The sequence below is a fragment of the Colossoma macropomum genome, unplaced genomic scaffold (genome assembly GCF_904425465.1).
Source record: "Colossoma macropomum unplaced genomic scaffold, Colossoma_macropomum, whole genome shotgun sequence".
Lineage (NCBI taxonomy): Eukaryota > Metazoa > Chordata > Actinopteri > Characiformes > Serrasalmidae > Colossoma > Colossoma macropomum.
This window is the reverse complement of record NW_023494794.1, coordinates 141,913-169,637: the sequence shown is the minus strand read 5'-3', so window position 1 is coordinate 169,637 and position 27,725 is coordinate 141,913. Positions and strand designations below refer to the sequence as shown.

General features: G+C 40.1%; 4 protein-coding genes across 5 annotated transcripts; 2 read left to right on the top strand and 2 right to left on the bottom strand.

Annotated features, from left to right (window-relative positions):
* Positions 1-207: 207 nt before the first annotated feature.
* fdxacb1 (ferredoxin-fold anticodon binding domain containing 1) lies at positions 208-6,615 on the bottom strand. Its single transcript, XM_036579813.1, has 5 exons — positions 5,954-6,615; positions 3,121-3,277; positions 2,731-2,934; positions 1,717-1,875; positions 208-1,261 (listed from the first exon to the last, which is right to left on the bottom strand). Exons 1-5 carry the CDS (start codon positions 6,126-6,128, stop codon positions 208-210), a joined length of 1,749 nt encoding a protein of 582 aa, XP_036435706.1. The 5' UTR covers positions 6,129-6,615.
* A 669-nt stretch (positions 6,616-7,284) lies between these two features.
* LOC118814287 (grass carp reovirus (GCRV)-induced gene 2p) lies at positions 7,285-10,283 on the top strand. Its single transcript, XM_036579812.1, has 2 exons — positions 7,285-7,587; positions 7,729-10,283. The coding sequence occupies exon 2, from the start codon at positions 7,751-7,753 to the stop codon at positions 8,396-8,398; it is 648 nt and encodes a 215-aa protein (XP_036435705.1). The 5' UTR covers positions 7,285-7,587; positions 7,729-7,750; the 3' UTR covers positions 8,399-10,283.
* Positions 10,284-13,320: 3,037 nt separating this feature from the next.
* Positions 13,321-15,825, bottom strand: ufc1 (ubiquitin-fold modifier conjugating enzyme 1). The gene is made up of 6 exons (XM_036579811.1): positions 15,482-15,825; positions 15,135-15,202; positions 14,984-15,047; positions 14,825-14,901; positions 14,643-14,733; positions 13,321-13,766 (listed from the first exon to the last, which is right to left on the bottom strand). Exons 1-6 carry the CDS (start codon positions 15,602-15,604, stop codon positions 13,686-13,688), a joined length of 504 nt encoding a protein of 167 aa, XP_036435704.1. The 5' UTR covers positions 15,605-15,825; the 3' UTR covers positions 13,321-13,685.
* Positions 15,826-16,103: 278 nt separating this feature from the next.
* si:dkey-71l1.1 (uncharacterized protein LOC569883 homolog) lies at positions 16,104-27,313 on the top strand. Of its 2 annotated transcripts, XM_036580890.1 has the most exons (10): positions 16,104-16,259; positions 17,824-18,023; positions 18,364-18,431; positions 20,462-20,554; positions 21,228-21,329; positions 21,423-21,528; positions 23,263-23,385; positions 25,515-25,591; positions 25,696-25,798; positions 26,707-26,846. In XM_036580890.1, exons 2-10 carry the CDS (start codon positions 17,879-17,881, stop codon positions 26,844-26,846), a joined length of 957 nt encoding a protein of 318 aa, XP_036436783.1. In that variant the 5' UTR covers positions 16,104-16,259; positions 17,824-17,878. The 2 variants fall into 2 exon arrangements, with proteins under 2 accessions (XP_036436783.1, XP_036436784.1); XM_036580891.1 differs by lacking the exon at positions 16,104-16,259 and having other exon boundaries at positions 17,879-18,023; positions 26,707-27,313.
* Positions 27,314-27,725: the final 412 nt, after the last annotated feature.

The following is a 27,725-nucleotide window of genomic DNA, read 5'->3' as shown; positions in this document are numbered from 1 at the left end:
GATAAACAGTCAGTGAGTTGGATCAGATGATAAGATGTGTTGGGTCAAGGAATACTTGAAACTGTGCAGGGCACTGGATCTCCAAGACTGGAGCTGAGAATCCGTGGTTTACATGTTTAAAGCAGCCAGTGTCGGTGATTTTTCTGCAATGTTCATGTCATTTTTAGTTGTAAACACCATACTGTTGGATCACCTCCTTATGGGTTTTTACCTGAGGGTCACTTGCAAACGAAGAGGCAACAGTCTGCGAAGCTGGTTCTGCAGGCCCAGTACCTGGCTGTGGGACAGGGCGCGGTCGGGCGACTGGTAATCCAGCCGGTAGCACAGACTGGCATGGCCCATGTGCGGGTGACGGAAGCGGTCCACCAGTTTCACATTCTTGACCGCGCCACCTGTGGCCACCCGCACCACAGCATGGAAATCAAGCTCATCGAAGCTGTCCGGTTCCATCCAGAAGCTGATGTCATGAGAATAGCTTGGTGGGTACAGCGAGAAGGGCCGGAAGGGACCAATAGGCCGTGGTTCGAAATGTGCAAGGAAGCGGGGGTCAGCGCTCCACAGCAGTCTCCAGTCAGGGATGGAAAAGATCAGGGTGGCCAAGTGGTCTATATTCAGCAATAACACGCAAAGTTGGAGAGAACCCTGGAAGTCGGATCCTGGGACAGGGACAGACGTCATCCTGCCAAAGTTCTGGACATCTTGGGAGTACACCCAGATTTGATGCTCCTCTCCAAGGTGCTCCTCCTTGAAGGACACATTGTAAGGTGAGAGTAGAGCTTCCATGCAGTCTCTGAGGCACTGCAGGGGCTGAGATTTGGAGGGTAACACACCGACTAGGAGAAGCTGATGGTAGGCAGGGTAACGGTTACAGGATATGGGGACTCTCTGGAAAACCAGGCCACTCAATGCATGAAGAGTTCCAGGGCTAAAGTCCTCATTCTGCATGATCTCCTGCACATGCAGTAACAGAGATGGTCGCAGAGCATAGCTCCCACCAGAGCTCTGTTGATCCCCCATGGGCTCACAGTCTTTCATGCTGTCCTCGCATTGGTTAAGAGGGTGGGTTTCAATGGGCTTGATCCAGTAGACATCAGAAGGGGTCAAGTTCAAGCCACAAGACCGGAGTTTCTCTGGGGAGCAGGTAAGCAACTCTGGGAAGTTGCCAATAACTGTGCACACGGGCCATGAGGATTTAATCTCTCTAAGCAGCTGCTCCAGCACGATTTTTACAGGATGGTGTGACTGTTGGCTGAGGAAATCCCTGATGAAGAGAAGAATGAACAGCATGACCTAATTACAACTTTTATTAGGAAGTCATATTAATTTTTTGTTGCATGGGTGAGGACTGGATGGAAAAGAAGATATTTGTATGATCAATCCAAGGTATTCAATCTATTTTAGGCAAAAAAGTTTTTATTTTTTAAGATTTTTAACGATGTAGGTGAAGGAAACATCCATTAATGGTAATCTTTATCTACAAATCTCTATAAAATTCTCAATTATTTAAGTCTTGCAGAAAATCAGTAGAACTGCCAGTTGAAAATACTGGAAACACTGTCAGCAGCAAAGATAATGCAATTATGAACAAATGTAGATTTAAGTGACGTACATCTCCAGAATTAAGGACACCTAAGATCATTTGGCTATGTATTAATGAGGCAAATGTTGTTGTATGCCATCTAAATATGATATGTATTGATAGTTTATTTTGCCTACCTGTTCACATATTCACTCAGTTCTTCTGGAACCTCAAAGCTCACGGCCTCCTTTCCAATTGTTGTGACCATTTTCAGCTTCTCTGGCATGGTGTATGGCAGACTCCGGGTAAAAACGTGGTTCAGTGCCCCTTCTACATGAAAACCTTTGTCTTGACTCCTGCAGAGAAATTTCAAGCATGCAAACACGGCTGCCAAATCATCATGTCAAATAAATAAAATCTTGCTACATTATAAGCGGGGCTAGTCTGAATAATTGGAATACTCAGTTTCTCTATTTAATATTCAGAGGCTTTGTCTTGTTTCATCTTCGCCACAAAAACTGCAGCCTAACCCACATAACATTTCAGCAAAGGCCTTTAGACAGAAGAGTTATTGTTAACATATGTTAATAGAGATGTTAACAATAAACTAACTCAAAGCTGGTTTAGTTTAGAGGTGAGGAGGGGGTGAAGTTCTCCCCAGCCTCTTCTAGGGTGGTCTGCATTTTGATGGGCCTGAAGTTCCAAATGCTCACCAATCCCGCACTGCAAACTAACCAAATAACATGAGTAAAAAAATAAACTAAAACTGTGATTACTACATAAAATGATCATTCCAATTTGTTACACCCTGAGCATCTACATGATAATCTGCTAATGCACTGTCACCTACTGAATATATTCTGAACTGCAGTAACAAACATACTTAGTATTATAGTTTATTATAAAGTAAATATTACTGGTTTTAAAAGTGATTTTGTGAAGCTGTCTAGTGTTCGTTTGGAAATAGCTTGCAAAATGCTGTTTGGGCCAGCCCTAATTATAATATATTCATGTTAAGGTAGACATTAGTAACAGTTTGCCCTTCTTCTATAAAGTTAACATTTCGGAGATACAAGGTTTTGTACAATACGAGGTTTAAGATACAGCAGAAACCATTATTCTGTATAGATGTGTGTTACAAGTGCTTTAAACAAATCTTGCTGGTTACAATGGAAGTCTTTTAGTATGCCTTAATAAAAACATCTCCTTACCTGTAACCTGTGCATCTGTAACCTTGATATTTGTCACGATCAAATGGGTGAATTTCACTGAGGATGAGTCCTGCCTCTGCTGCCATGGCAACTGCCTGCCAGCTATTGTGCCACTCTCTCATGGGGTTGTCGTATGGAGTGCCGCCTTGTCCGTTGCACAAAGCCACGTGCACTTCTCCATTGTCCTTAAGCACTTCGGCACAGCTAGAAAACACAAGCAGAGAGCGCTCTTTACACAGGCAGAGAGCATCATTCACAAGCGAGGGTTGCGCTGACACTGTGAGAACGGCTAAACAGTGTTTCAGCCCCTCATTATGACTCTTGTGTAACACTGCAAGGCTTACATAACGGCCAAACAATCCTCAGGGGTCTCCAGAGGGCCTTGCTTACCTCGCAAAGAACTTGGCCAGGAGGGTACGGTTCTTCTTGACGCCGCTTTTACGGCCACAGTGAGGAAAATTGAAGATGATGCAGTCATAAAGATGATGCTGAATGACCTCATGCTCCTTTAAGCATGTGCAGTCCACCCCAAAAAGGACAGTAGAGCCTGTGAAAAGACACAAAACCACATACATATTATTAGGTTTATGGTTTGGTCCTTTGTTAAGACACCTTAATGGGCCTCCCACAAACTGCAACTGGAAGTTTGAGAAGGCTTTTTATCCCCGTGGCTGCTTCATAGCAACCAACTGTGTAAATATACCAACATGGTCACAAGCATGCAAATCCATTGGGTTATGACACCGCATGAGTAGGCAGGACGACTGGCTCAAATGCAAAATAAAGTTGACACATGAGCTTATAAATGCAATTTGAATACATATTTATAAACACAAACTATGAGAGGGATTTTAAGGAAGCTTTTTACCCCTTTTGCCATTTTGTAGCAACCCACTACGGAAGTACGATGCCTAGACCACTGGTCTGCAAATTCATTGGTTTATGACACCTCATGAGTGGGAAGAATGACTGGCTCAAATGCAAAACAGAGTCAACACATAAGCCTATCAAGCCAAGGAACATAATTTCAAATGTAGGAATAAAAAATGACCAGATCACACATTAAGAGAATAGGGCATCATTCAGAGGAACCCTGCCTAAACACACTATGTGTACGATTGTTCAAAACATTGCCATAATACTGTAGCATCCTGAGAGGAGGACTGACATTAGGTATTAATACATATATATCAATATCTAACCAGACAAGAAATCTAATTGGGCTGCTTTTTAATAAGGATAATGGTTTTATATACCATTTATCTTTAAAACGTATTAATAGATCGAAATGCCTACTAATTAAAGGTGGGTGATAGGGCAAGAATATTACATTACAAAACTGGCATATATTTTCACAATACATAATATGTACCATGCTATTTAGTTTTTTCTGAGTTTGCGAACAAATCGGAACTAATGAAACTGGAACTAATGAAAATGCACTCAGCCAGTCACTATTATCATATATTTGCCTGATCACAATTATTTGAGCTGACTGCAGTCATGCTCCATACTTGTTTGCTGTCACAATTATATGTTTAAATTCTGTTAACAAAGAGAATTTAACTAGACATGTTTTTTCTGTCCTTCTGACCGGTGCTACAACGCATATAGAGGGCAGCAGTGAGTAATGTTTGTTTATTTGAGCTTGAGCTGTTTCTGTCATCAGTTGGAAGCTACTCCAGAGAATTGCAGAGAGGAGAATTACCACTCTGTAATGTCTTCCGGGTTTCTTAAACGCTAGAGGGCGCTCCTGTGCGAGTCCAAAATAAATTAAGATGGAGTATTTGAGCAAAATCATAGTTTATGAATGTGTAAACAATTTTAATATGAAAGAATACAATCATTTCCTGAACACAGGACAAAATAAAACATTTTAACACTGCTGTTTAAAACGGCGCCTCACGTACGTTCATGATGTATGTCAGCGCGAACAGCCAATGAGCTGCCCCGCTCGCCAACCAATCAGCACTCAGTAGCAGTAATGCCAGCGTTCTGCTGCCTAAAACCCATTTGCTGTACAAACAAGGAAACATACAGGTAAAGTCTGCTTTGTTTTTGGTGAAATACAAGCTTCTACTTTCTAAAATTGAAGGAAAGCTCTGGGTGAGTGATTAGAAACTATTTTAACTTTTTGTTTTTAGCCATTTTCGCTTCATTCACCTCCATTCACTGAGGACTCGCTGGCGGGCACCATCTTGTGTTTTGCAGTCATGTTTTCGATATAACGGGGGAAATAGGAAGACGGCTGGCTCCTCATAAACCAACTTTTATCACGTTAGACAATTAAATGATTAATTATTATATTACTGGTTAGATGTTATGTAATTGTTATGACATTAATGTGATTATTCAGTGGTGGCAGTTAATCGTCAGCTAAATTTTGCGATCATGCCTAAAATGCACACACAAAACAGTAGTAAAAACACAAGTACAATGGCCTCATTCACCACCTCTTCTTCAAAAGAAATTTCTTCTTAAAACCCACTTACACAGTTTTCACAAAGATTCTGACATTCACCAGTGTTTTCTTATTTAGGATTTCTTCTTAGGTAAGAACAGAATCTACACACACTCCAGCATAAATCCTGTGGTTTAACAACACGTCATGAATCTGTTTTCTTAGGATCTTTTTCAAGGTCAGGTTTAGGAAGAAACCTAGGAAGATATTGCTAAATGAGGCCCAATGACATTTTGCATTTAAATCAAGGCTGGCATGGAATCAGCTAATCAAACTATGTAGTTTATGCAATTACACTGGTTGTTGTTGTTTTTTATAATTTTATACTTTATACTCAGAAAAGTGTACTGTGACATAATTTATCACAGTAACAATAAAATGTCCCGATGTTGTCAAATCTTTTGAGTATTGCAAAACAGCTGATTTATGATTTTAAAAACTTTGTAGGTATTTTTTTTACAGTGAAAAACTAAAATTAGACTGAATCAAAGAAGGCAAACTTATGATGTTCATGAATGCTCAGAAAAGTAATGCAGTATCACGATAACATACGATCATATTACCTGTTCACATTTTACTCAACTGCTCTGTGAGTACAAAGCTGAAGGCAGCCTCTTATTCGAATTTTCCGTTCCACCTTAAATGGTTCATCAGGTCCATTCAGGCGCTGCACATTTAAGGTGGAACGGTGAATTCGAGCAGAGAAAGCCGCGTTCTGGACGTTCAGAACTGTATCGTTCTCACTGTTATGGATAAACATACCCCGGTCTCGGAGATGCTGGATGTTCTTCTCGGCGTTTTCCCGAGAAAGGGCTTCGGCCTCAGGCTGCAAACAGGTGCCTGTAACTCGGACGCCGGGCGCCAGGCTCTCGCTCAGCGCTGCTGCGAAGGAGAAGTTTCCTTCTCCCACCAGGAGCACCTCTCGGGTTATGGACATGGCTGGTTGGCTGGTTGGCTGGCTAGCTGGCACGTTTCCTTCGTTGTCCTGCTTTGGCAGTAGTGTCAAACTTTGCCCACCATCTCGACCAGAGCTGGACTTCTTCTCCGCTTCGTGTACTCGAGCTTCAACGCTGTAACATCAGAAGAACAGCAGCAGCAGCATCGCCTCGCTGACTGACCGACTGATGCTGCGGTCCGTCGCTGAAATACACTCCTGCAGTTTCGTCTGTTTTTACCAGTAGGTGGCCTGAAGCTTTCGGCACTGTTTACTCAAGTTCTTCTGCGACATCTGAGGGCAAATATAGACTGAAAAAACATTACGGAAAGAAAGAGAGGCTGTCTTTTCTTTGGGCCACCGGTTGAGCTCCCCTGCAGTTCAGTTGCGTAATAAGCCGGGAGAGAGGGGGAGAGAGAGAGAGAGAGAGAGAGAGAGAGAGAGAGGGAGAGAGACAGAGAGAGAGAGAGAGAGAGAGAGAGACAGAGAGAGAGAGAGAGAGAGACCGCGACCGCGCAGGATGTAACGTTAGATGTGAGACTTTCTGAGTTACCTCAAGGCTAAGTTCCGTTCCTGTGTGATTTAAAGAGACCTCAAGCGGCACACACACGAACTAAACTATGTCCAAATTAATATTAATATTAATATTTACTTCCCAAGGCTACTCTTTCATTTGGCCCGCTTGTAATTTTGGAAAGCAAGGTTGAGGAGCAACAGTTAAAGTAGTCCGGAGGGAAACCGTGGCAGAAGTACGCCGCAGGCAGGACCTCTAATAAATATGTACGCCTTTAAATAAATAAAGGAAGCCCAAAAGCCCATCGTTTCTTAACATTAGACAAACTTTTATTTTTACATACCGATTCTATTTTATAAACCAGAGACACGAAAGTGACACCACGTATATAACAGATTCTCAGGCTGAATCTCAAATGACTCCGTACTCCCTACGTAGTGCTCTATATAGACCTTTAAAATAAGGTCTTCTGCACCCAGACAGCGCCTAAAATGTCTAAATCATAGCCTTCTGCGAATCGGACACCTGTGTACACATCTATAGTGGGCGTATAGTGCACTATTTGGGTGAAGAAGCCAAAATTTCATAACTCACATAGTAAACTACAAAGTAGGGAGATTCAGCCTAGGACAAATGAAATAATAGCTTCCACGGGGTGGGCGTGCCCTTCACCTTTGACTGACAGGCGTGAACGAGGGACGAAAATAAAACAAAAAAAAGATTAAAAGTAGTTATATGGCGATATTATTTATACCACAATCGCTAATAGAATAAGCTAAATATATTGTCTTAATAGAGAATATAGCATTATTATTTACAAAATAGTTCTAGTTAGAGGGCAGGAAGGGAAGGGAAACTCCCCTAAGTTAGTTCACAAGAAACGAAAACGAAAGTATTCTACACATTCGCTCGTTCTATTTCTCAAACGGAGGATCACTTAACCAACAGGTTAGTTTTGCTTCTCTTTTATATCATTCACTTTTTGAGTCATACCTCAGGTCTTTATCTATATCAAAAACAGTATTATCAGTGTATCTACAGTATCAACTTTCCTGTGTGATTTACTTTTGTTCTGCTTGTGTATTATAGACAGGGAAAACAGAAGAAGAAGATGTCTTCTATCACCTTCTTTGGCTGGAGCGTACAATATGATGAGGACCGACACCTGAGGGCCGAACAAGAGCCCAAATCGGGCAAGCGCTACACCATGTACCATGGAACCAAGGTCCAAACGGCACGCTCCATCATCCAAAACGGCTTCCGACAGTCTGCTGACGGCATGCTGGGACCTGGGGTGTATGTGAGTCGCAACCAGAAGAAAGCGGAGCGTTACCCGCTGAACTCGCCCGTCACTGACAGGGTGGTGCTCAAGCTGAGTGTGGACTGTGGGAAAATCAAACGAATCGACAAGGATAACCACCCTCTCCAGAAGACCTGGCACAGCCAAGGCTACGACACCGCCTGGGTGCCTCCCAACTGTGGCATGAAGGCCGTGCCCAGTGGCCTGGAGGAAGACTGCGTATGGGATCCAAAGCGCGTTGGAGTTGTAGACATTGCTTTGGCACCCAGCACCACCATTCTGGCTGACCTCAAGCAGCTGCTCGCCCAGAGCCAACCCCAGCAAGGCCCGGCCACACCAGGAACATGTCACTTATGCAAGTGTAAAGTAGTCCCGGCGCATAGCACACAAACCTGTTGGGGCTGCGGGGACACTATCTGCACCCTTATGACCCAGCACAAGTGCAAGCGCAGGGGATAGGAAGCCATTTAGAAAACACATGCCAAGATGGATTAGAGGATTAAAGATTAAGGATTAGGCTCGCTTTACCGGTTGGCCGCTGGGCACAGGTGCATAGGCCTTACTTTGCTTTTGCTGACAATCGCTTGTTTGAAAAGAGGTGCTCATAAATCAAGTTTTAAATTTATTAGATGCATCTACCTTGGTCCTACATTGGCCATATTCTCAGAAAAACCTACCATGAAGGAGCACTTTGTAGCACCTTACAGTCTCAAAAAAGAACCGTACCTTTCAGGATACAAACGCTGTCACTGGAGTGACACCTTTAACACTCATTTAAAGGGGAATTCCATCCATCTTTCAAAATCTTTGCATAGCTCGCTCATTAAGATGTAAACAAAGTCATTCAGAGGGGTTTGATGTGAAACCGCTCTGTACTAGAGAAGCTTACCACATCAGATTTGTTCAAAATGGTGGTGATAGGAACCGGTTGTCCTAAAACAAAAACTCTCTCACAGAAAATTATTACATGAAATATTTATGATGTATGATGCCTGACACACTGTTTTATGATAGATCTGAGATAAAGTTTAGGCCGAAAAAGTATTTCTAACCCAAAAAGCAAATTTCTTTGTATTGGTACATTTTATATCAAACCACTTTGAATGACTTTGTATGCATCGCAGTGATTGAATTATACAGAAACGTTTTCTGACAATGCATAAGTTTACAGTTACTAACTGTAGCCCATCTGTTGGCGCACAGTTAATCAGCCCCTCTCTGCTCTATAAATAGAACCAAGGACCACCACAGGACCACTGCTGACCAGATATTATTTAAGTGGACAATTCTCAGCACTGCAGTGACCTTGTTGGTACACCTTGTAGATACTGTAGCTCTTATTATAGATCTTTTTTTCCATGTGCAATTGGTGTTAGTTATCCTTAAGCCCTACATCCATCGGTGATCAGTTTCTGACCACAGGACCGTGGATGACTGGATATTTTGGTGTTGGCCGACTATTCTCAATCCACCAGTGACAATGAGATATTTAAAATCCCAAGAAGTAGAGGGTGGCTGTAGAAAAGGGGGGCTACATTCAGTAATTACACAGCTACAAAGTGCACCTATGTAGTAGATGTAGCTGATAAAATGGCTAATAATGTAGATAAAAGATAGATGTCTCTAATAAATTCAACTAAGTGTGCTGAAGATATTTAGACAAAAAGGAGGGTAGAACACAGGGTCAGCCGTATTGCAGCACCTTTGAATCCCAACTGGACTAAGTGCTTTGCCTGAGGGCATAGCAGTGCTGGCTGGATCGGAAATATTGGCTTGAATTTATTCACCTAATGTGCTGTAATTCGAAATGTTTACCTGTTGCTGAAGAATCAAATGACCTCAGTATTATCTTCAGGTTACACAATATGCATGACAATGATTTATAATGTATTGTGCTATTCAATATCATTATTTTCTCAGGAAAACTCTGTGGGAAAACTGCCTTGATAAAAACTCATATATACTCATATGATATATATGATATGATGCCTTGATATATACTCATATGTCACTGTTGTAACAAAACCTTATCTCCAAATGTGTTTATAGGGGAAGGAAAATGACGGTATTTATGAAAAGATTTTATTCAAAATCATTATGGACCATTCATGTTGGTCCATTCATCATGAGGTTTTCAAATGGTGTCAAAAATAAAATCTAAAATTGAAAAAAAGGTTTTTCATATGACAGCAACAACATCTTAATCTTGCCATGAAGAAATGACAATCTTAAAAAGTGCCACATGTTGATGTTGTTCAACCTCATGCTTTACATGCTGCCACTTGTTAGCCAGAACGTATTTTTATCTATTTGATTTTGGGTTTCTGAAATAAATATGAATTTGAGAAAATGCCTGTATATTGCCTTGATATGTACAATAGTGCTAGAACACTATATGGAGCTGTTGCTGAACTTGGTACTGATTAGTACTTCACCTCATCTGTGTAACATAAGCATCCAAAGAGTGAGAAATTTGATTAAATTAAGGTTAATCAGCAGTCTATGGTTGATAATGAATATTTTTCACAATTATCGCAGCAATTTAAATAAGTGCTAATATTACACAAATTATCGTGTCACAAAAATATCACTGATTAATTAACTGCACATATACACACTTCAAACCACTTGCAAAGATTATAACACATTTTAAGTCTGGCAAAAAATTCTGGGTAATATGTAAATGACAGGACAAAACTCCGGCAGATGAGATCTACTCTCTGGTAGAGAGTAAAATGGACGCTGCAGTTTGGCAATATTTTGGTTTTCAACCAAATAAATGCAAATTATTACTGGACATTAACAGTGTTACACAGGATTGGGTAGTAACAAAATACATGTAATGGCGTTATGTAATCAGGATAATAAAAAAATGTAACTAGTTCTTTACAGTTACAGTAAATAAAGACAGTAATCAGGCACAGGTACATTATAAAACAGGGTGATTACCTGCAGGATTACATTCAAATCACATACACGCAAACCCGTTACCTTTTGGGTAAATTCACCACGTTTATGATAAATATGTCCCTTGAATTATGCAGATTTAAAGAGTTTTTAATTTGGGGAAGAAGAGGATGGGCGGGGGCCTCTTCTGCTAGACGTTAATGTTGTTCTTTTGGTATTGCTGGTTTAAAATTTGGACCAGCATGACAATGTGCATCATAGCATGATGTTATAAGTTCTGACATTCAAAATGCTGCCACTGTGGTAGAATGTAGGAAGACCAGAAGGCCACATTCAAGTTGTGTAGTCAAGATGATCTGTTTGCAATGGGGCAGATGATGAAGAAGACGTCTTCATGGAGAGTCCACCAATGTCACACCCATTTTATATTGTTTGAGACACGTTTTGAAGACTGTGGGAGTTGAGTGGAGGTGGAGTATTCCATTTTTAGATCTGCAGTATGGTCAGCTTGCTCATCCTTGTAAGGTTCCAGTTTTGATGACTGCATATGACAGGGGATTTGTTATATTCTCACTTGCGTACAAGCAAGCACCACTCTCGCACCTCCCGCACACTGAAGACAAATGTAGCCATTCTAAATGAAGATGAGCTCATTGTAATGTCAAATCTACACAGTTTTCCTTTTTTGCAGCCACTTTGCTGTGCAATGCTTGCCTCTTTACCTTTGCCCTGAGGCTGTAAGTAAGATTTTTGAATAAATTCAGTGGACAGATAGCTGTGGTCACAATGCAGTCTAAGATGTAAGTTCAGCTAAAGAACCTAATCTTCTCAGTTATCACATTAAAGTGCTGCCTTTTGCTTAAACATGCCTTCAATGGTGCACTTTGGCCAAACAATTGTCCCTACATTGAGGGTACTCTGAACTACCCTACTGAAAAAAGCTGGTCTACTCTGGTTTAGCTGGTCAACCCAGCATGGTCAAGCTGGTCCGTCAGCACACTGGCGTCAAAACGCAACATAGGCTGGTTTTGCTGCTGACCAGCATACCAGCACCCAAAACACATCATATGCTGGTCTATGCTAGTTTTTCTAGCAGAGTAATCAAACCCATTCTTTGTATACAAATGATTTGACTGGATAAAAAGAACCTGTTTAAACTTCACAAGAAACATGAAAATGCTTGAAATTCTGGACATTGTGCGTCCAGGAGTGGAATTACTTATGTCCTGAACAGGCAACCGAAAACCTGGACAATTCAGAGAAATCCTAGCCCTATCTACAGGGCTAACATGTAACACCAGTTAGCGTGGTATGCTAATTATTTATAGGATTTGTATGAGCAAGTCTGGACTGTTTGAGACTAAGTAGTTCTATTTGAGATTATTTAACAGCCCAATGTTTAATAACGTAATGGTTTAATGCTACTGTGTGATGATTTAGGTACATAGTCTGCATGATGCTAACTGGTATGGTAAAAGACTCCATTATGCTAGCCACATTAGCATTGTAGCTCAAGTGCAAAACTAAAGAAGCGAACCTCAGACACAAAATATGTCTTGGCAGATTGACCACATTTGAGGTAAATGTAAAACTGGGTACATTTTTACCAAAATATTTGAGTGTCATTACCATGTCTGTAAAACTATTTATGAACAGCCTTTGGAAGCAACAAAAGTGAATTCCCCTTGTGAACACAGTGTAAGGTTTAAAAAGCTGAAGCTCTATGTGATCAGTATTGGCCTCTAGCCAACACGGATCTCTCCCTTTCTCGGAAACACTGCTGGGAAAAGTCTGAGCAACTGAATTGTCTAAAGGGTAAAGTTATAATATGGCTCAGACCTTTGGTCAAAACTCAAACTGCAGTTGTTTACCTCTTTATTATGCTCCAGATTGCTGGCAATTTATTAGACCTCCTAGCATGTTCTACACCGGGGACATGCTCCATCTCAATTGAACTTAATTCAGTCAGTACAGAGATGGGCTCTGCTGCTAGGAAGAGAATTCCAAGTCCCAGTGAGTCATGCAGAACAGTAAAGTAACATACGCTCCATGCACACATTCACTTTACAAACCTTCCAGCTTTTTGCTCAGGTCCAGTTTTTCTGCCTTGACAGTTCACAGTACTGCCTGCAAGTGGTGCTGCAGTAGCGTTCAAGGCCTCTGTGGAGCTTTTCAGGATATGTTCACATCACAAGCTTTCCAGTGTTTTGCTCAGGTCTAGTCTTTCTGTCTTGACAGCTCACATTGCAGCCTGTAAGTGGGGGAAAGGAATAAAACAGCCTCTAAGGGAACCCACACAAGATAGGTTCCAGATTTTTTTAGTAAAAAATATACCAACAAATATCCTCTCCAAAGGTTTTTAGTCATTCTGTGCTTGATTTCATGCCATATACCAACATCAAACAGGCACAAGCCACAGTGCAATTTCAGTCATTTCTAAGATAGCGAGTTACCTAAATATTCAAAGAGACCAACACAATTAGTTCTGTTTAATCTGTTGTCAGCACTTTAGAGATGATAATGACACATATAAATTAATAGATGCTTTACATTTTCAACAGACAAGTTCTTAAACTATAATGGTCCCATAATCGGACACACAGATTCTTTACTGATGACAAATTATATTCCACAACTGCTCCTACAAGCCTTATATGCTCAGACCAACCACACAGTATGCCATACAGTATGTGTGGGGGGCATGGCCGAACACATCATTTACACAAGAGTCCTTGTCAACAGAAAGAGGAAATGCCTTTAAGACTATCCTTAGGTGGTTTAGGGTTAGCATGTTAAGAACACTGTTTTTTCTGTTTTAGGCAAAGTGTGGGATCCCTTTTCAACTGCTCTGCTGGTCTTTGTGTTGTATTAAGCCCTTAGAGATGAGGTCAGGTATCTCCACAGCAAGCCAAGGTCCAAGCTGAGGAAAAAGAGATAACAGGATATTTTTACAATGAAAGTTAGTGGTTCTTAACTCAAATAATCTGTAACAAATTAGAACATATTTCTTAAGTAATAAATCTCTCACATCCAGCCCGCAATAAAATAAGGATGTGCGAGTTATTAGCGGGTGGTATTTTCTAAGGACCCAGGTGTTTGTGCCGCACATGGTCTTTTTAAAACTAAAAGCTGATGATCCTGAAATAAAATCACAAAGTAGCACCTGTGTAAAAGAAAATTACCCCAGGACGATTCCTGAATAATGTGCGCAGTGTGGCAGGGCGCCTGCTGAGGCCACCGACATTGGGGAATACCACTGCCATGATGAAGTGTACCTGGTCTGCAACAGTGTTTAGGTAGGTGGCACGTGATATAAAAGTAAAAAACTATTTTGGGTGGTGGATCATCCACTCGAATTAGCGTAACACACACCAACACGGCACCACCACGTCAGTGTCACTGCAGTGCTGAGAATAATCCACCACCCAAATAATACCCGCTCTGGGGTGCTCCTGCGGGGGTCCTGACCACTGAAGAACAGGGTGAATGGGGGCTAACAAAGGGTGCAGAGAAACAAATGGACTACAGTCTGTAATTGTAGAACTACAAAGTGCTCCTACGTGGTAAATGGAGCTGATACAATGGACAACGAGTGTAGATGTAGGTTCTCAGTGATTGTATATGTGCAGTTGTGGAGATAATCAACGTTATTCGCTTCATTTATGGTCATAATGTTTTGGCTCATTAGTGTAAACAAATAACATCATGCTAATTGGTGACTACTAAAGTCTATTCGTTGTTAGCTATGTTAGCACGTTTGGTTAAACTACGCCTTAAATGCAGAGGTATTACTTACCCCTAGTGCCATAAGATGAGCCAAACCAAACTTTGGCACATTTCTGGCCCAAAGTGGTTTGAAGTGATCCGTCAAGCAGATTTTACCACCCCTTTTAAGACAAAGAAATAAAAGAGGTAAAATACTGGTCTTTTTTTTCCTTTATATGTTGAAAATTGAAAAAGAAGCCATGTCAAACCAACCTGTACATTTTCGCCGTTTTCCCATCTAGTTCAGGAATTGCCACTTCAGGTGCTGTGGCTGGATATGTGACAGGAATCTGCAATGATATGTTACAGAAGAATATTACCAAATAAGGCCTATATGAGTTATGATTTTAAAATGTTTTTTTAAATACTTACATCAAATTCAATGTCAAATTCATACTTGAGAAGCTCATGGATGTACCAGCACTTTCCAAACCACCTAAGCGTTTGGATAAAGATGATTAAGGATCAGACTACTAGCTTTAAATGGACAAGCATAAATTCTGAACAATCCATCTTAGCTTACCTCGTTCCCTCTTTGTTGGACTCTAGACGGAACCAGTCGTTGTCAGCTGCCTTATTATTCTCAACATACTGCAAAGGACAAAACATGGAGTTTCGGTTCACAGAATGACTAAATACCAAAGCTCTGAAATGAACACTTACATATACAAAAAAGACACTGCCTGGGAATGATGATGCCGATTAGGTCTTCAGACTTAATCACATTTTAGGGTTATTTACTAAGATTTGTCTATGAATAGCCAGACATTAAATGACACGTATGGGTAGCGTTAGCCACCTAGCTATCAAAAACCAACAAATTCAACTCAATTTAACGAAACAGAGTACAGTTTTTGAACGTGTCCTTACTTTGATAAGGGCCAGATATTCCTCTCGAAGCCTCTGAACCCATAGCTCTTTGTCTCTGGGTCCAGAATTGGTTTTTAATAGCGGTATTTCCGAAACTACTTTCCTTGTTGCTTCATCTGCCATGTTGCTAGCACTAGCTTGGCTACGTCACGTCACCCACTGACGTCAGAGTGCACTTTAAATCGAAGCAGTCGTGTTAAAAAGTGGGAATTTTTAAACTAGGAAAACAGAAAACGACTTTCGACGACATACTGAGATATTTTAGGATCACGGCTACCACAGAAAACTGGCAGACTTTGTTCAAGCGCATTTCTCCGGCCCAAACGGAACCATGTTCAGCGGTTGTTTCCCCACTGTACTGGCTGGATCCCAAATGGCACCCTGAGTCCTACGTAGTGCACTATGTCTTAAATAGTGTCTCATACACCCAAACAGTGAATGATACGTTTAATCAGAGCCACTTGGGATTCAGCCAATTTCGCACTGGACTTAGAGTGCACTGTTTGGGTGAAGAAGTCAAAATTTCACAGCTCGTCTAGTGCACTAAGTAGGGGTTAGGGAGCAATTTGAGATGCAGCCATTCTGTACGCTGTCCGGACGGAACAGCTGGCTGCACCGTTGCATATCACAAAGCTGTCATCTCTCAGCATCCTTTCAAAACTGATTCACTTTGCGTCAGTTGATGGGCTGATCTGGGCTTCACTGGCGTTGTAAGCGTAATAAATGCTCCCTATATTGATGTTTCAGACAGTGGTGATCCAGCTCGGGGTGATACAGAGTGAGTAATTGCATTATTCCAGTTCAGAGTGCATGAGCACCGACCTTCGAGCTATTATCAGGGAATGGTAGTGTCAGGGTTTCATGGATGTGTTGACAGTTCATACATTATAGTCCAAAGGCTCATTTTTTATTCGTAGTTATCGTTGTCATTCAGTAGTAATGTTTTCTTAAGGCCACTCCTTTAAAGTGTGCATTATGTGTGTATAGGATGGATTCAGGTGTAATGGGGGCACTTTAAAGAGTCATTCCGCCGGTTTTTCAAAAATGCTGCATAATTAAATGATTAAAACGTGAACATAGTCATTCAGAGTGGTTTGATGTGAAATGCCCTGTTTCAGAGAAAATTACAGGGTGAACAATTGTTCACAGTGGTGGTGATAGGAACCAGACATCTAAAAAGCTACCTCACAGGAAGTTATTACATGAAATGGTCATGAATACACTGAATGATGCCTGAGACATCATTTAAAGGTGCAATGTGTAAGATTGAGTGGCATCTAGTGGTTAGGCTGCAGATTGCAACCAGTTAGAAACCCTTTCCTCACTCCTTCCTTTTCAAGCGTGTAGTAGAACCTACCGTAAAGCTTTTCTGCTGTTGCCTGCCCCTATTACATTTTGCTTCTTCATGTTTTCACTTATTTGATGACGAGGATTCACCCTGCCTTGCTTTTTCTTGTGCTAAATAAGTATGATCCTCCATTTGTCTAAATTTTGTTCTCAAACTTCTCACAACTCAAAATGGTTAACCAGCACTGGCAGCAAGCACTGATTCGTCTTCTTACATCTTCCAACTGGTGCTATACTGCTACCAAAGCAGCCACATCAGTATAAAAACGTGAAAGCCGTTCTCCAGAGCCAGTATTTGGTTTATCCGTTCTGGACCACTGTAGAAACATGGCGGTGCAACATGCCGGCTTCTGTCAGTAGAGGACCCACTCCTTATGTAGAACTGAAGGGCTCATTCTAAGCTGATGAAAACACATTTCATCACGTAGTTACAGGTGATAATATACTAAAGAAAGCATTAGTCTTGCCTAAATCTTACACACTGCACCTTTAATGATAGGCCTAAAACTAATTTTTAAAACCGATTGATGGAGGAGAGATACATGCAGAGAGTCATAAGGAAAAGTAGTTCCCAAAGATAAATTGTGTTTGTAGATTTACGACTATTTTAGCATTATCAACATTGCATAGAAAGAAACTCAGAAGACACGTGTAAGGTCACTTGCTGTTTTGGAGAATAAATGTCTATATTTGTGTTGTAGACATTGTAACCACTGGTTCCTATCAACACTGTATTCACTGTAAAGAAATAAGTGTCATATCAACTCTGAATGACTGTTTACATCTCAACAATTGAATTGTGCAGAAAATTTGAGAAGTTGGTGGAGTTCCCCTTTAAGATAAGCATGCCTGTTGGCTCATGGATGCTAAGACTGACTGCTTAGGTATTTGGTATTGAAAACAGTACAATAAAGATATCCGGTCCCAGTGCTTAATGTATACAAATGAACACTATCTGATGCATGCATGTGTTACAGACTGGAATTTTTTTGCAGTTAAGTTGGCCAGATCAGGTTGGAAAAGCCCCTCTACTTTGGCTTTCTGGTTCTCATGGGCAGTGTGCTGGCCTTGTCATCTCGCCCAGGGCGTCAGAACTCCCCCTTCCCCCAGGACAGGCCCCTCTCGCGCTGGGACAAGAGGGATGGACGGCTCCCAAACCCAGGCAGTTTCGATGGCCTCCACCGTAACTGCAAAGGTGATGAAAAGAAAAAAGTTCCATGTGAAATGATCATTTTTGACTGGAGCATTATAATCTATATATTCGTATAACAGTATAAAGAAAGTCTAATTTACATCAGCTTACCCCAAATATAGTCAATCAGCCAAGACATGTTTGGAGTCTGGAGCTTGCTTGTTTGTTTTTGGAACAAAAATGTATAAATGGGTGAATTTGTGTAAATGTGATTTTTCAAACTATCACTTTTAACTATCCTCTTAATTCTTTACATTGTGTTAACCTGAATCTAAAAAGTACTTTATAGATCAACTGACCATATAATATTATTCATATCCACAAACTGTCTGTGTCTGTTTAGATGTGTTTCCACAGCAGATTGAAGGAGTAAAAATGATCGTAAACAAAACACTCAGCAGCTTTTTCAAGGTTTGGTCTTGCATTTTTCACAACTACAAACTAATTTTGATTCTCAACTTTGTATAAATATATAAATTAAAACAGTAACGTTTCCTTTTATCTCACATATGGCATTACTACTGCTATAATGCTATTAAAATGTTTTGTTGAAGGCATCATTAGAAGATGGTGAACAGAACATACAATCCTCAATTCCAAAAAAGTTGGTACAGTATGTGAAATGCAAATGAAAATAGAAAGCAGTGAATCCACTTTGACCTGTATTTAAGCAGTACAAAGACTACATACTTAATGTTTTATCTTATCGACTTCATTTGTTGGTAAAGATCTACACAGTGAACACATAAAATTGATGCCTGCAACACGTTCCAAAAAATTTAAGACTAGTAATGCTGGGAAATGTCTTAAAACATCTTAAACAGTTGATGCGCTTATGCATGGATATGAAAGGAGCATCCAGGAAATGCCCAGTCCTTCATGAGCAAGGATGGGTCGAGGCTCGCCACTTTGCCCAAAGAAATTTGTCACTGAATAATCCAACAGTTCAAGAAAAATGTTCCTCAGTGAGTGATTTCATCTGCTATGAGGAATAATATCAAGATTCTCTCTCTTATGTGCATAAAGGGCAATGCCGAAAACCACAACTGAATGCTTGCGACCCCCTCAAATCCCCTCAACCCCTCAAATGGCACTACATTAAAAACTGGCATGCTTCTGTGAAGGATATCACTTTATAGGCTCAAGAATACTTTGACAAACCATGTCAGTAGACACTTGGTCACTGAATTCACAAATGCAAGTTAATGTTAAGACTGTACTATTCACAGAGGAAGCCATATGTCAGTAGCGTCCAGAAACTCTGTCGGCTTCTCTGCTCTTGAACATATGGAAATAATGGATGTTCTCTGGGCCAAGAAAAAAGCACCGTTCAGATTGTTACCAGTGTAAAGTTCAAAAGCCAGCGTCTTTCGTAGTCTGGCGGTGTATTAATGTCTAACTCGCAAATCTGCAAAGGCATAATGACCAATCCAAAATATATACACATTTTGGAGCAACGTATGCTGCTTTTCAGGCAACATGTTTTTCAGGGACGTCCATGCTCTTTTGACAATGCCAAGTGTGTAATCAGAGAGTGTGGGTGCTAAACACTCCTGCCCACTTCCAGAACTGTCTCTCATTGAAAATGTGTGGCACATTATGAAGTGCAAAATACCACAATCAAGGCCCTGTATGGTTGCGCAGCTGAAGATTCGGCAAGAAAGGCCAAAAATTCAGATTTCAAAATGGGATCAATTGATGTCCTCAGTCCCCAAACGATTAAATGTTGTTTAAAGGAAAGGTGATGTAACGCAGTGGTAAACATGCTCCAGCCCCAGTGTTGATGGAATGTGTTGCATGTATCCAATTTGGAATGAGTGTAACAAATCACACACACATCTTCTAAGCTACTTCTCCTTCTGGGTCGCAGTGGGCTGCTGGAGCCTATCCCAGCTGTCAACGGGCAGAAAGCAGGATACACCCTGGACAGGTCGCCAGTCCATCGCAGGGCAGATAGACATACACATTCACTCACACTCGGGGGCAATTTAGCATGTCCAATTGGTCTGACTGCATGTCTTTGGAAACTCATGCGGACACAGGAAGAACATGCAAACTCCACACAGAAAGGACCCTGGTCACCCGGCCGGGGAATCAAACCCTGCTGTGCGGCGACAGCACTACCCACCGCACCACCGTGCCGCCCATGTAACAAATCAAACAAAAAATTAAACTAAACAAAACAAAAAAACAAAATTCATGATGTAATTGTCAAATATTGGGTTTTCTACTGTTTTCAACTAAAATAAGTTCAAACAGAATTTACTATAAATGGTATTTCACTGCTTTCTGTTTATTGTAATTTCACCTACTGCCCCAACTTTCTTAGAATCTAACAGTTCAAATGATCTCAAATTTACTATACATTTTTGGCATCAAAGCTTTTGTAAGCCTTTATGGTGTCCATTTATGTTGTCATGTGTTGTCTTTTTTTCATATAGGTCAGCCATACGTTTCACCTCAGTGCTGTTGCACCATCAAATTACCGCTTCCACGTTGAGTACCTGCAGTCAGACACTGACAGTAAAGAAACAGTGAGTCTCTTTCTTTATTGCCCTCTTCTTCATTGCTTAAAGGAACAGTTATGCACAAAAAAAAACAAATTCACACAATTTTCACCTTACCAGCAATGTAGTTGAGGACAGCCTGGACATGTTTGGTGTCTGAAGTTTGCTTCTTTAGTTGAGCACTAGAGCTACGAGGCTAACGTAGCTAACAGGTAATGTAGCTAGGAGCTTATACCATGACAATTATAAATGGACAGGCAAAAATCCAGGCTTAAAGAAAAAACAGTATGCAATCTTAAGCAAAAGTTTGAGCACCCCTGCTTAAATGACATGTTTGTGTCATTATGGCATTTTGCTGCATATTTTAATGCATATTTCATCTCTCTCTCTCTCTCTCTCTCTCTCTCTCTCTCTCTCTCTCTCTCTCTTCTCTCTCTCTCTCTCTCTCTTTCTCTCTCTCTCTCTCTCTCTGGCTATATATATATATGTATAAAAACATCATAAAATGACATGCAAATTAGTTGTTTTATTTATATATATGTGGGCTTCCATTACTTTTTAGCTACTTAGTCTTCCGTGCAAAACTAAAGAAGCAAAGTTCAGATACCAGACATGTCTTAGCTGACTGGCTACATTTGGGGCAAGGGGGGTATTATGTAAATTAGATTTCTCACATCACAATAAATGCCATCTCTCACAGAGCTCACCTATGCTCATTGGGGAAATGGACTCTTCTGGCAGCCTGAACGCGCACTCTCTGTTCCACCTGAGTGAGAGAATAAGAGCCAAAGCAGTATTTCAGGTTAGTGCCTTTGAAACGTATGTAATCTGTTTTAGGGCAAATGTAATTAAATCCTGCAGTTACTGTTGCTAGTGTCTGCACATTCTTTTCCAGACTCAGCAGTCCCAGTTTGTCACGTGGCAGTTTGAGACGGAGTACAGGGGCAGTGACTTTACAGCAGCTGTCACTATGGCCAACCCCGACATTCTTAGAGAATCAGGTAAGACTCAAGTTACTCTCCAGTCCATCATTGAAAGAGTTCAAACCATGAAAAAAAAACAACCTTTTTTCCCTTTGCTCTTTGTGTTAAAGAGTTTGTGTGGGTGCCAGCAACAGCAGTTCATTTTATATGACTGTTTTCTAACTCCTCTGTCATTGTGCCTTTACATCTGATGTATGTAAATGAGCTCAGGCTGAAAAAAAAAGCAGGTCAGGCTGAAACACTTACAACTTCAGTGTGAATGTAAATGCACCTCATAAAACCGATTAATTCAAAATAGGCTGTCTGTGCAACTTGGTTTCCACACATGGACTGTGTGGACTGTGAGTGAACAGCACATTTTGAAACTTTAAAAATGTTTACATTCAATAATCAAAACTTTTTATGTGAAAAAGTTGTTTTTCCATAATATAAACTGGATTATACCATGTTCAATTTTGAAGTAACTAGTAAACAATTAAAATGTACCGTATATTTCCTGGTTCATATATGAAACTGAAGCTGCAAAAACGGCCTATTTTGAATTTATCATGGTTGTGACGTCAGAAAGGTAAGTGTATCATTGCAGCCCTACAAAAGGATCCATCCTTTCGAAAGGAGCGGCTGAAGTTTATTTTTCCAACGTACTTGAGGATTTCAGCCAAATAGTTTGTTCCGTATATTTCATCCTGGCTGCTTTTTGAAAAAGCAAATCAGAAGAGATCTCATTTACATATGTCAGTCTTAAAGGCACAGTAACAAAAACAGCCTGTTTAATTATAAGTGATAAAGAGAGGTTGTAAAACTATCAAAAAATAATCATGTGGTAGATAAAACCACATACAAGTGCACTTTAGGGACAAAAATATAGATGATTTCTTACTTTGAACTAAGTTTTGGGGAATTTAGCCATATTTCCTTAGGCGCTCTATTGCTTGGCAAAATAAATCAGCAGTAAATTCGTGCTCAAATGACTATGATAAGGAAGTGAATGATGTTTTCAGTCAAACTGTACCTGTGATTGTAGACAAAAAGTTGTTCAAGTAAGCTCTTAACACAATAGTAGCTGACAACCTAGTTTGTCAGGGGAGTGCTTTTGTTATTCTCGTCAACACTGACGCCAAGAAACACTGACATTCAGTCTGTATAGATTTTTCAGATTTTTCAGTGGCTGACCCCACATTCCACTCTGATTTGATTGATGGTTTGTTTTTACCTTTTTGGCTGAGAGTTTTACACTCTGTGCTGTTCAGAAACAAGCTTTTGCCATCTAATCTGGAAAATCAGGGTTAGGGTTAAGTGAATTTTCCTGCAGTTGTGATTAAAGATCTCTTTCTGATTGTTTTAATAGGGATCTTCCACAGTAAATCACCTGAGGCCTGGCAGGACACGTCATGGATTTACATTGAAAAAATTAAAAATGTATTAATTCAGTAAAAATCAATTAGTTTTTTAAATTATGAATTTTGAAAGTTTGTCCCAGCAGGTTCAAAATTGTACTGTAAAATGAACATTAAATAGCTGACTTTAAACAAAATATTATTGAAATATTATTATTATTATATATTATTATATATTATTATAAGTGTTTGTACCAATTTAATGGTTCAGCTCAGTTCAGTCACTCTGTAAGCAGTTCTGCTTAATAATTAAGATGCTTTGAGACATGAAAGAACCCGATAAATTATAATAATTCTTATTGTCATCTGGGTTGTTCTCTGAAATATGAATACGCCCTTGTTTCTTGTGGGACAGTTATCATGGTGGCGCACTTCCTCCAGAGTGTCTCTCCACAGCTGGTTCTTGGGGGGGAGTTGGTGTACCACCGAGGACGAGCTGAAGAAGGTGGTATCCTCACCCTAGCTGGCCAGTACTCAGGTAAGGGAGCAGATCAAACTGTATGCAAGCTGTATTTTAACATCTTATCTTTATTTGTATAGATAAATTGTCAAAATGTAAACAAAGTCATTCAAAGTGGTTTAAAGTAAAATGCTTCATTCTAGAAAAACTTACAGATATAAAATTCTTCACTGATAGAAACCAGAAGTCTGAAGACTTTAATGCCTGTAAAGCTTCTTCACTGGAAGTTATTACAGTCATATGCAGAAGTTTGTACACCCCTGGTAAAATGACGTTTTCCAACTTTTTGCAACTCGCTGCCCACACAAAAGACCACAAAAGCTTCCACAGCCCACAGGATTAACCGAACAGATACATTTTCTGACTCACTTAACGAGATAGCTGTTCTTGTTTGGCAGCTACCCGGAGCTGGATGACAGGCTGAAGAGAAAAAAGCTGCAAACAAGCTCAATTCGACAGGTTTAGATACATTTTCACTATTTTTAGTCTCTAGGTTTTGGTGTAAACTGTTGGCTTTGCTGAAAAAAACTGAATAGATCAGCATCCATTCCATGCTGGTCCAGCAGGGAAGTTTTAAAGCTTCATTTGAAAAAGCCTCTGAGTATACAGCACACAGAGGTAGTCACTCATTCTCAGTTCTCACACACGTGAAGCCCAGTGAATGCTACTCACTGCTGTGTTCTCTTTGATTTTCTTAGTCTCAGATGCAGTGGCCCCTACACTTGTAGAGCGTGTCCAGGACTGTTCATTTTGAGTTCCATACGATTGAAAAGTGAAATGTTTTAAGTTAAGTTACCCTTAATTAATCCCACAGCAGGGAAATTTCACATCTGCATTTAACCCATCCGTGCAGTGAAACACCACATACACACTAGGGGCAGCGAGCACACTTGCCTGAAGCAGTGGGCAGCCCTATCCACAGCACCCAGGGAGCAGTTGTGGGTTAGGTGTCTTGCTTAAGGGCACTTCGGTCACATACTGTTGGCTTGTCTGGGGATCAAACCGGCGACCTTCTGGTCACAAGGCTGGTTCCCTAATCTCCAGCCCATGACTGCCCCAAAGTAGCAAAAATTTTGCCAGAACAGTCAATAAGCTACATATAAATGACATTTTTGCAAATAATCAACAATATTTGTTATATTTAAAATTATATTTAAATGTCTATATTGTATTTTTTTTTTTGCATTAACAAAAAGAAAACAATTTTTTTTTTTGCATTAAAGTGAACTGCTCTAAGAGAGCCTACATTTCATGTATGATTACTGTTTATTTGTTAAATTTTGTATGTTGGGGAAAAAAAACTAAATGTGGACTGTGCAAAAGCTCTGGCACATTTTATATATTTTTTCAGATATGATATGACTCAACAATAATAACAGTAATTATCATGAAAACTCAAAAATTGTGTACTAACATTTGCAGAAAAATGCCATATTTACATTTGTTCTCCTTAGAGAATGTGTTGACTTATTTTCATTTAGAAAATCAACAAAGCATGTAACAGATCTATTGTCTGGTGGCTGAGACATTGTTTCACAATAGTTTTGAGACAAGCTTTTGGCCTTAAGATAGATTTTCTAAAACACATTAATGAAGGAGAGGTTTATGCAGGTAAATGCTTTGCAAGGCAAAATAGTACAAAAAGAAAATGCTTTTTTTTCCAGATTTACAACCATTTTATTAGCAGCACTACATATAAAAACTCAGAAGACACATGGCCGCTGGTCATTTTGGGTTGTAAATAAAATGCCTACTTTGCGACCCCTGGTTCCTATCGCTGCTACTGTAAAGAAATTAGAGTCAACAAATGTCTTCATAATACACCATTTTGTATCAAAATACTCTGAATTAATCTATTTACATTTCAACAACTGAATTATTCTAAAACTTTGTAAAAGTGGTGGAATTCCCCTTTAATATACCCCTTCAGGTGGTTATAGGTGTGGTTCCCAGCCCTGGCCCTGGATTACTCCCTTTCCTGCATTATTTCTTGTTTGCCCTTCTTCCAGCACAACTGATCTAGCTAAGCAGTTTATGACCTTCATGATTTGAAATGGGTGTGTCGCAGCAGGAAAACTTAAAGTGGGTACTCCAGGACCAGGGCTGGAAACCAGTTCACTAAGAGATCTCTTCTTGTTTTATTCCAGGGCCCAACTGGGTGGCCACAGTAAATGCAGGTAAAGGAGGTGCCCATGCAAGCTATTATCATAGAGCCAACAAGCAGGTATGGAAATGTCTGACTGTTTTTATGGCTGTGAATTGTATAGTATATAAAACTGTACCTGTATAGGGTAGTACTGTTATAGTCGTCCAAATTATTCCTCCCAGATCCAGGTCGGAGTGGAGTTTGAGGCCAGCACCAGAACCCAGGAGACCACATTCTCCTTCGGTTACCAAATGGAATTACCTGAAGCCAATATGATCTTCAGAGGTAAGAGTCTCCGGCATCTTAATGAACAGAACTTGAACTGACAGATCTACGCTCCACCTGAGATGAATTTTGTTGTACCTAATGTTTCAAGATTGGACAAGCTTTACAGAACACTGCCAAAAATGGCAAAAATCCCATTCAGCCTAATGAAAAACTGTAACTGTATTTTTTGTCAAAAAAACTACAGTTCTATTCAATTCATAATTGAAACTACTATGTAACGGCTGGAGGGTTTCCTTGATTTAGGTACTTGGTAATGGTTTGAGGTAGGGGCGGGCGAGATAGCAAAAATATTGTATCATGATACTTCAAGTCATTTTCACAGTACACGATATACATTACCATGTTTAGTTTTTCAAAATTCGTTAGTAAGTTGGAACAGACAAAATAGAACCTGTAGTGCCACTTATAAAAACTGCTATAATAAAAATAATAATAAACCTACAACTATAGTGATTTTTATTAAAAGTTTTGCAAACTGCAATGTTAAATTCAAATAAGCAGGCCTAATTATGCTCACTGGTTTAGTAAGTACTGATGATATCTATGATATGCTCAGAAAAGCATATTGTGACATAATTTTATCACAGTAATGGTAAATGATAAACAATAAAATATATTGTCACATTGCCCACCCTTAGTTTGAGGATATCCTTATATCTCAACAAAACAATGATAAGCCACACAAAGGTCTCTAAAGAGTTTATAGAGTCAGGGTGAAACAATCACCATTATTTTGAATGGTTACATATACAATCCTAATTGTGTGTTTATTAGTTTTAATTTTAATTTCTCACTAGGTTTGAATGGGATTTTTGCCAGTTTCCTGTAAAGCATGTCCAAACATGCAACATGAGCTTAGATAGAGTGCATTTAGAACTCATTTATGTGTGACGTATTGCTCTCAGGTATGTTGGACAGCCGGTGCATCATTGGAGGCGTTCTTGAAAAGCGCCTCTGTCCGCTTCCTGCTACCTTAATCATGGGCGCCTTCGTCAACCATCGAGGAGACAAGCTGCAGGTGGGCCTGGGGGTGAACGTGGGCTAAATAACAGCATCTGACCACGTGGACGCTCCTGTGCTGTGTCAGAACGTTCCTCCAGAAACCCCCTCTCAGGTCTGTCCAGAGACATGGGCGCATCACAGATTATTGCTAAATCTAAGCCCTATTGGCCCTTCTGGACTTCTATATCTTTTCTTGGCATGCGGGAACAGAAGGAACGTTTCCATTCCCAGTGGAGAAACAGCAGCAATCCAAACACTTCCATGTTGGTGCTGACCTTGATTATGATTGACAGTTTTGTCACTCACACCTTGAAGACTTCTTGAGTTCAGTGACCCTGAAACACACTGAACAGTGACTTTCTGAAACACACTAAGAGAATATTTATGGACCTTTTGGGGGAACAAGAAGAACCACATAATACATGCATATTTTTCCCATGTAGCTTTGGTAGTTTTGAACTAGATCTGGACCAAAAGAAGAAGGTTCCACATTTGGTCTTGGACTAAATATAGAAATAAGAAATAAGAAATAAGCTTGATCCAAACACATTCTGTTAAGTCTTTATGTTTATCTATGCTATGCTATGAAGGAATATTTACACGCAAATAACCTGTTTATGTTCTGGAATCAATATTATAGGATCTTATGGTCCTTTGACTTGCGATTATTCTGCACTGTACATTTAAAATGTACAAAGAACTAAGAGGGTCAGTGTATGTAATTAATGAAAACTCAGCAATGACAACTAAGATGAATAGTAGCATTTAGACGATTATAGTATATGGTAAAGTTAACAAGTCATAAATCAGGCTTCAGGCAACAAAAGTGATAAAGAAGTTAAAGTTGAAGTTGAGAGATGGCAGCTTTCCACTCTTCTCTGGTGAATCATGAATAACTTGATTATTTTTTCGTTCATGTCTT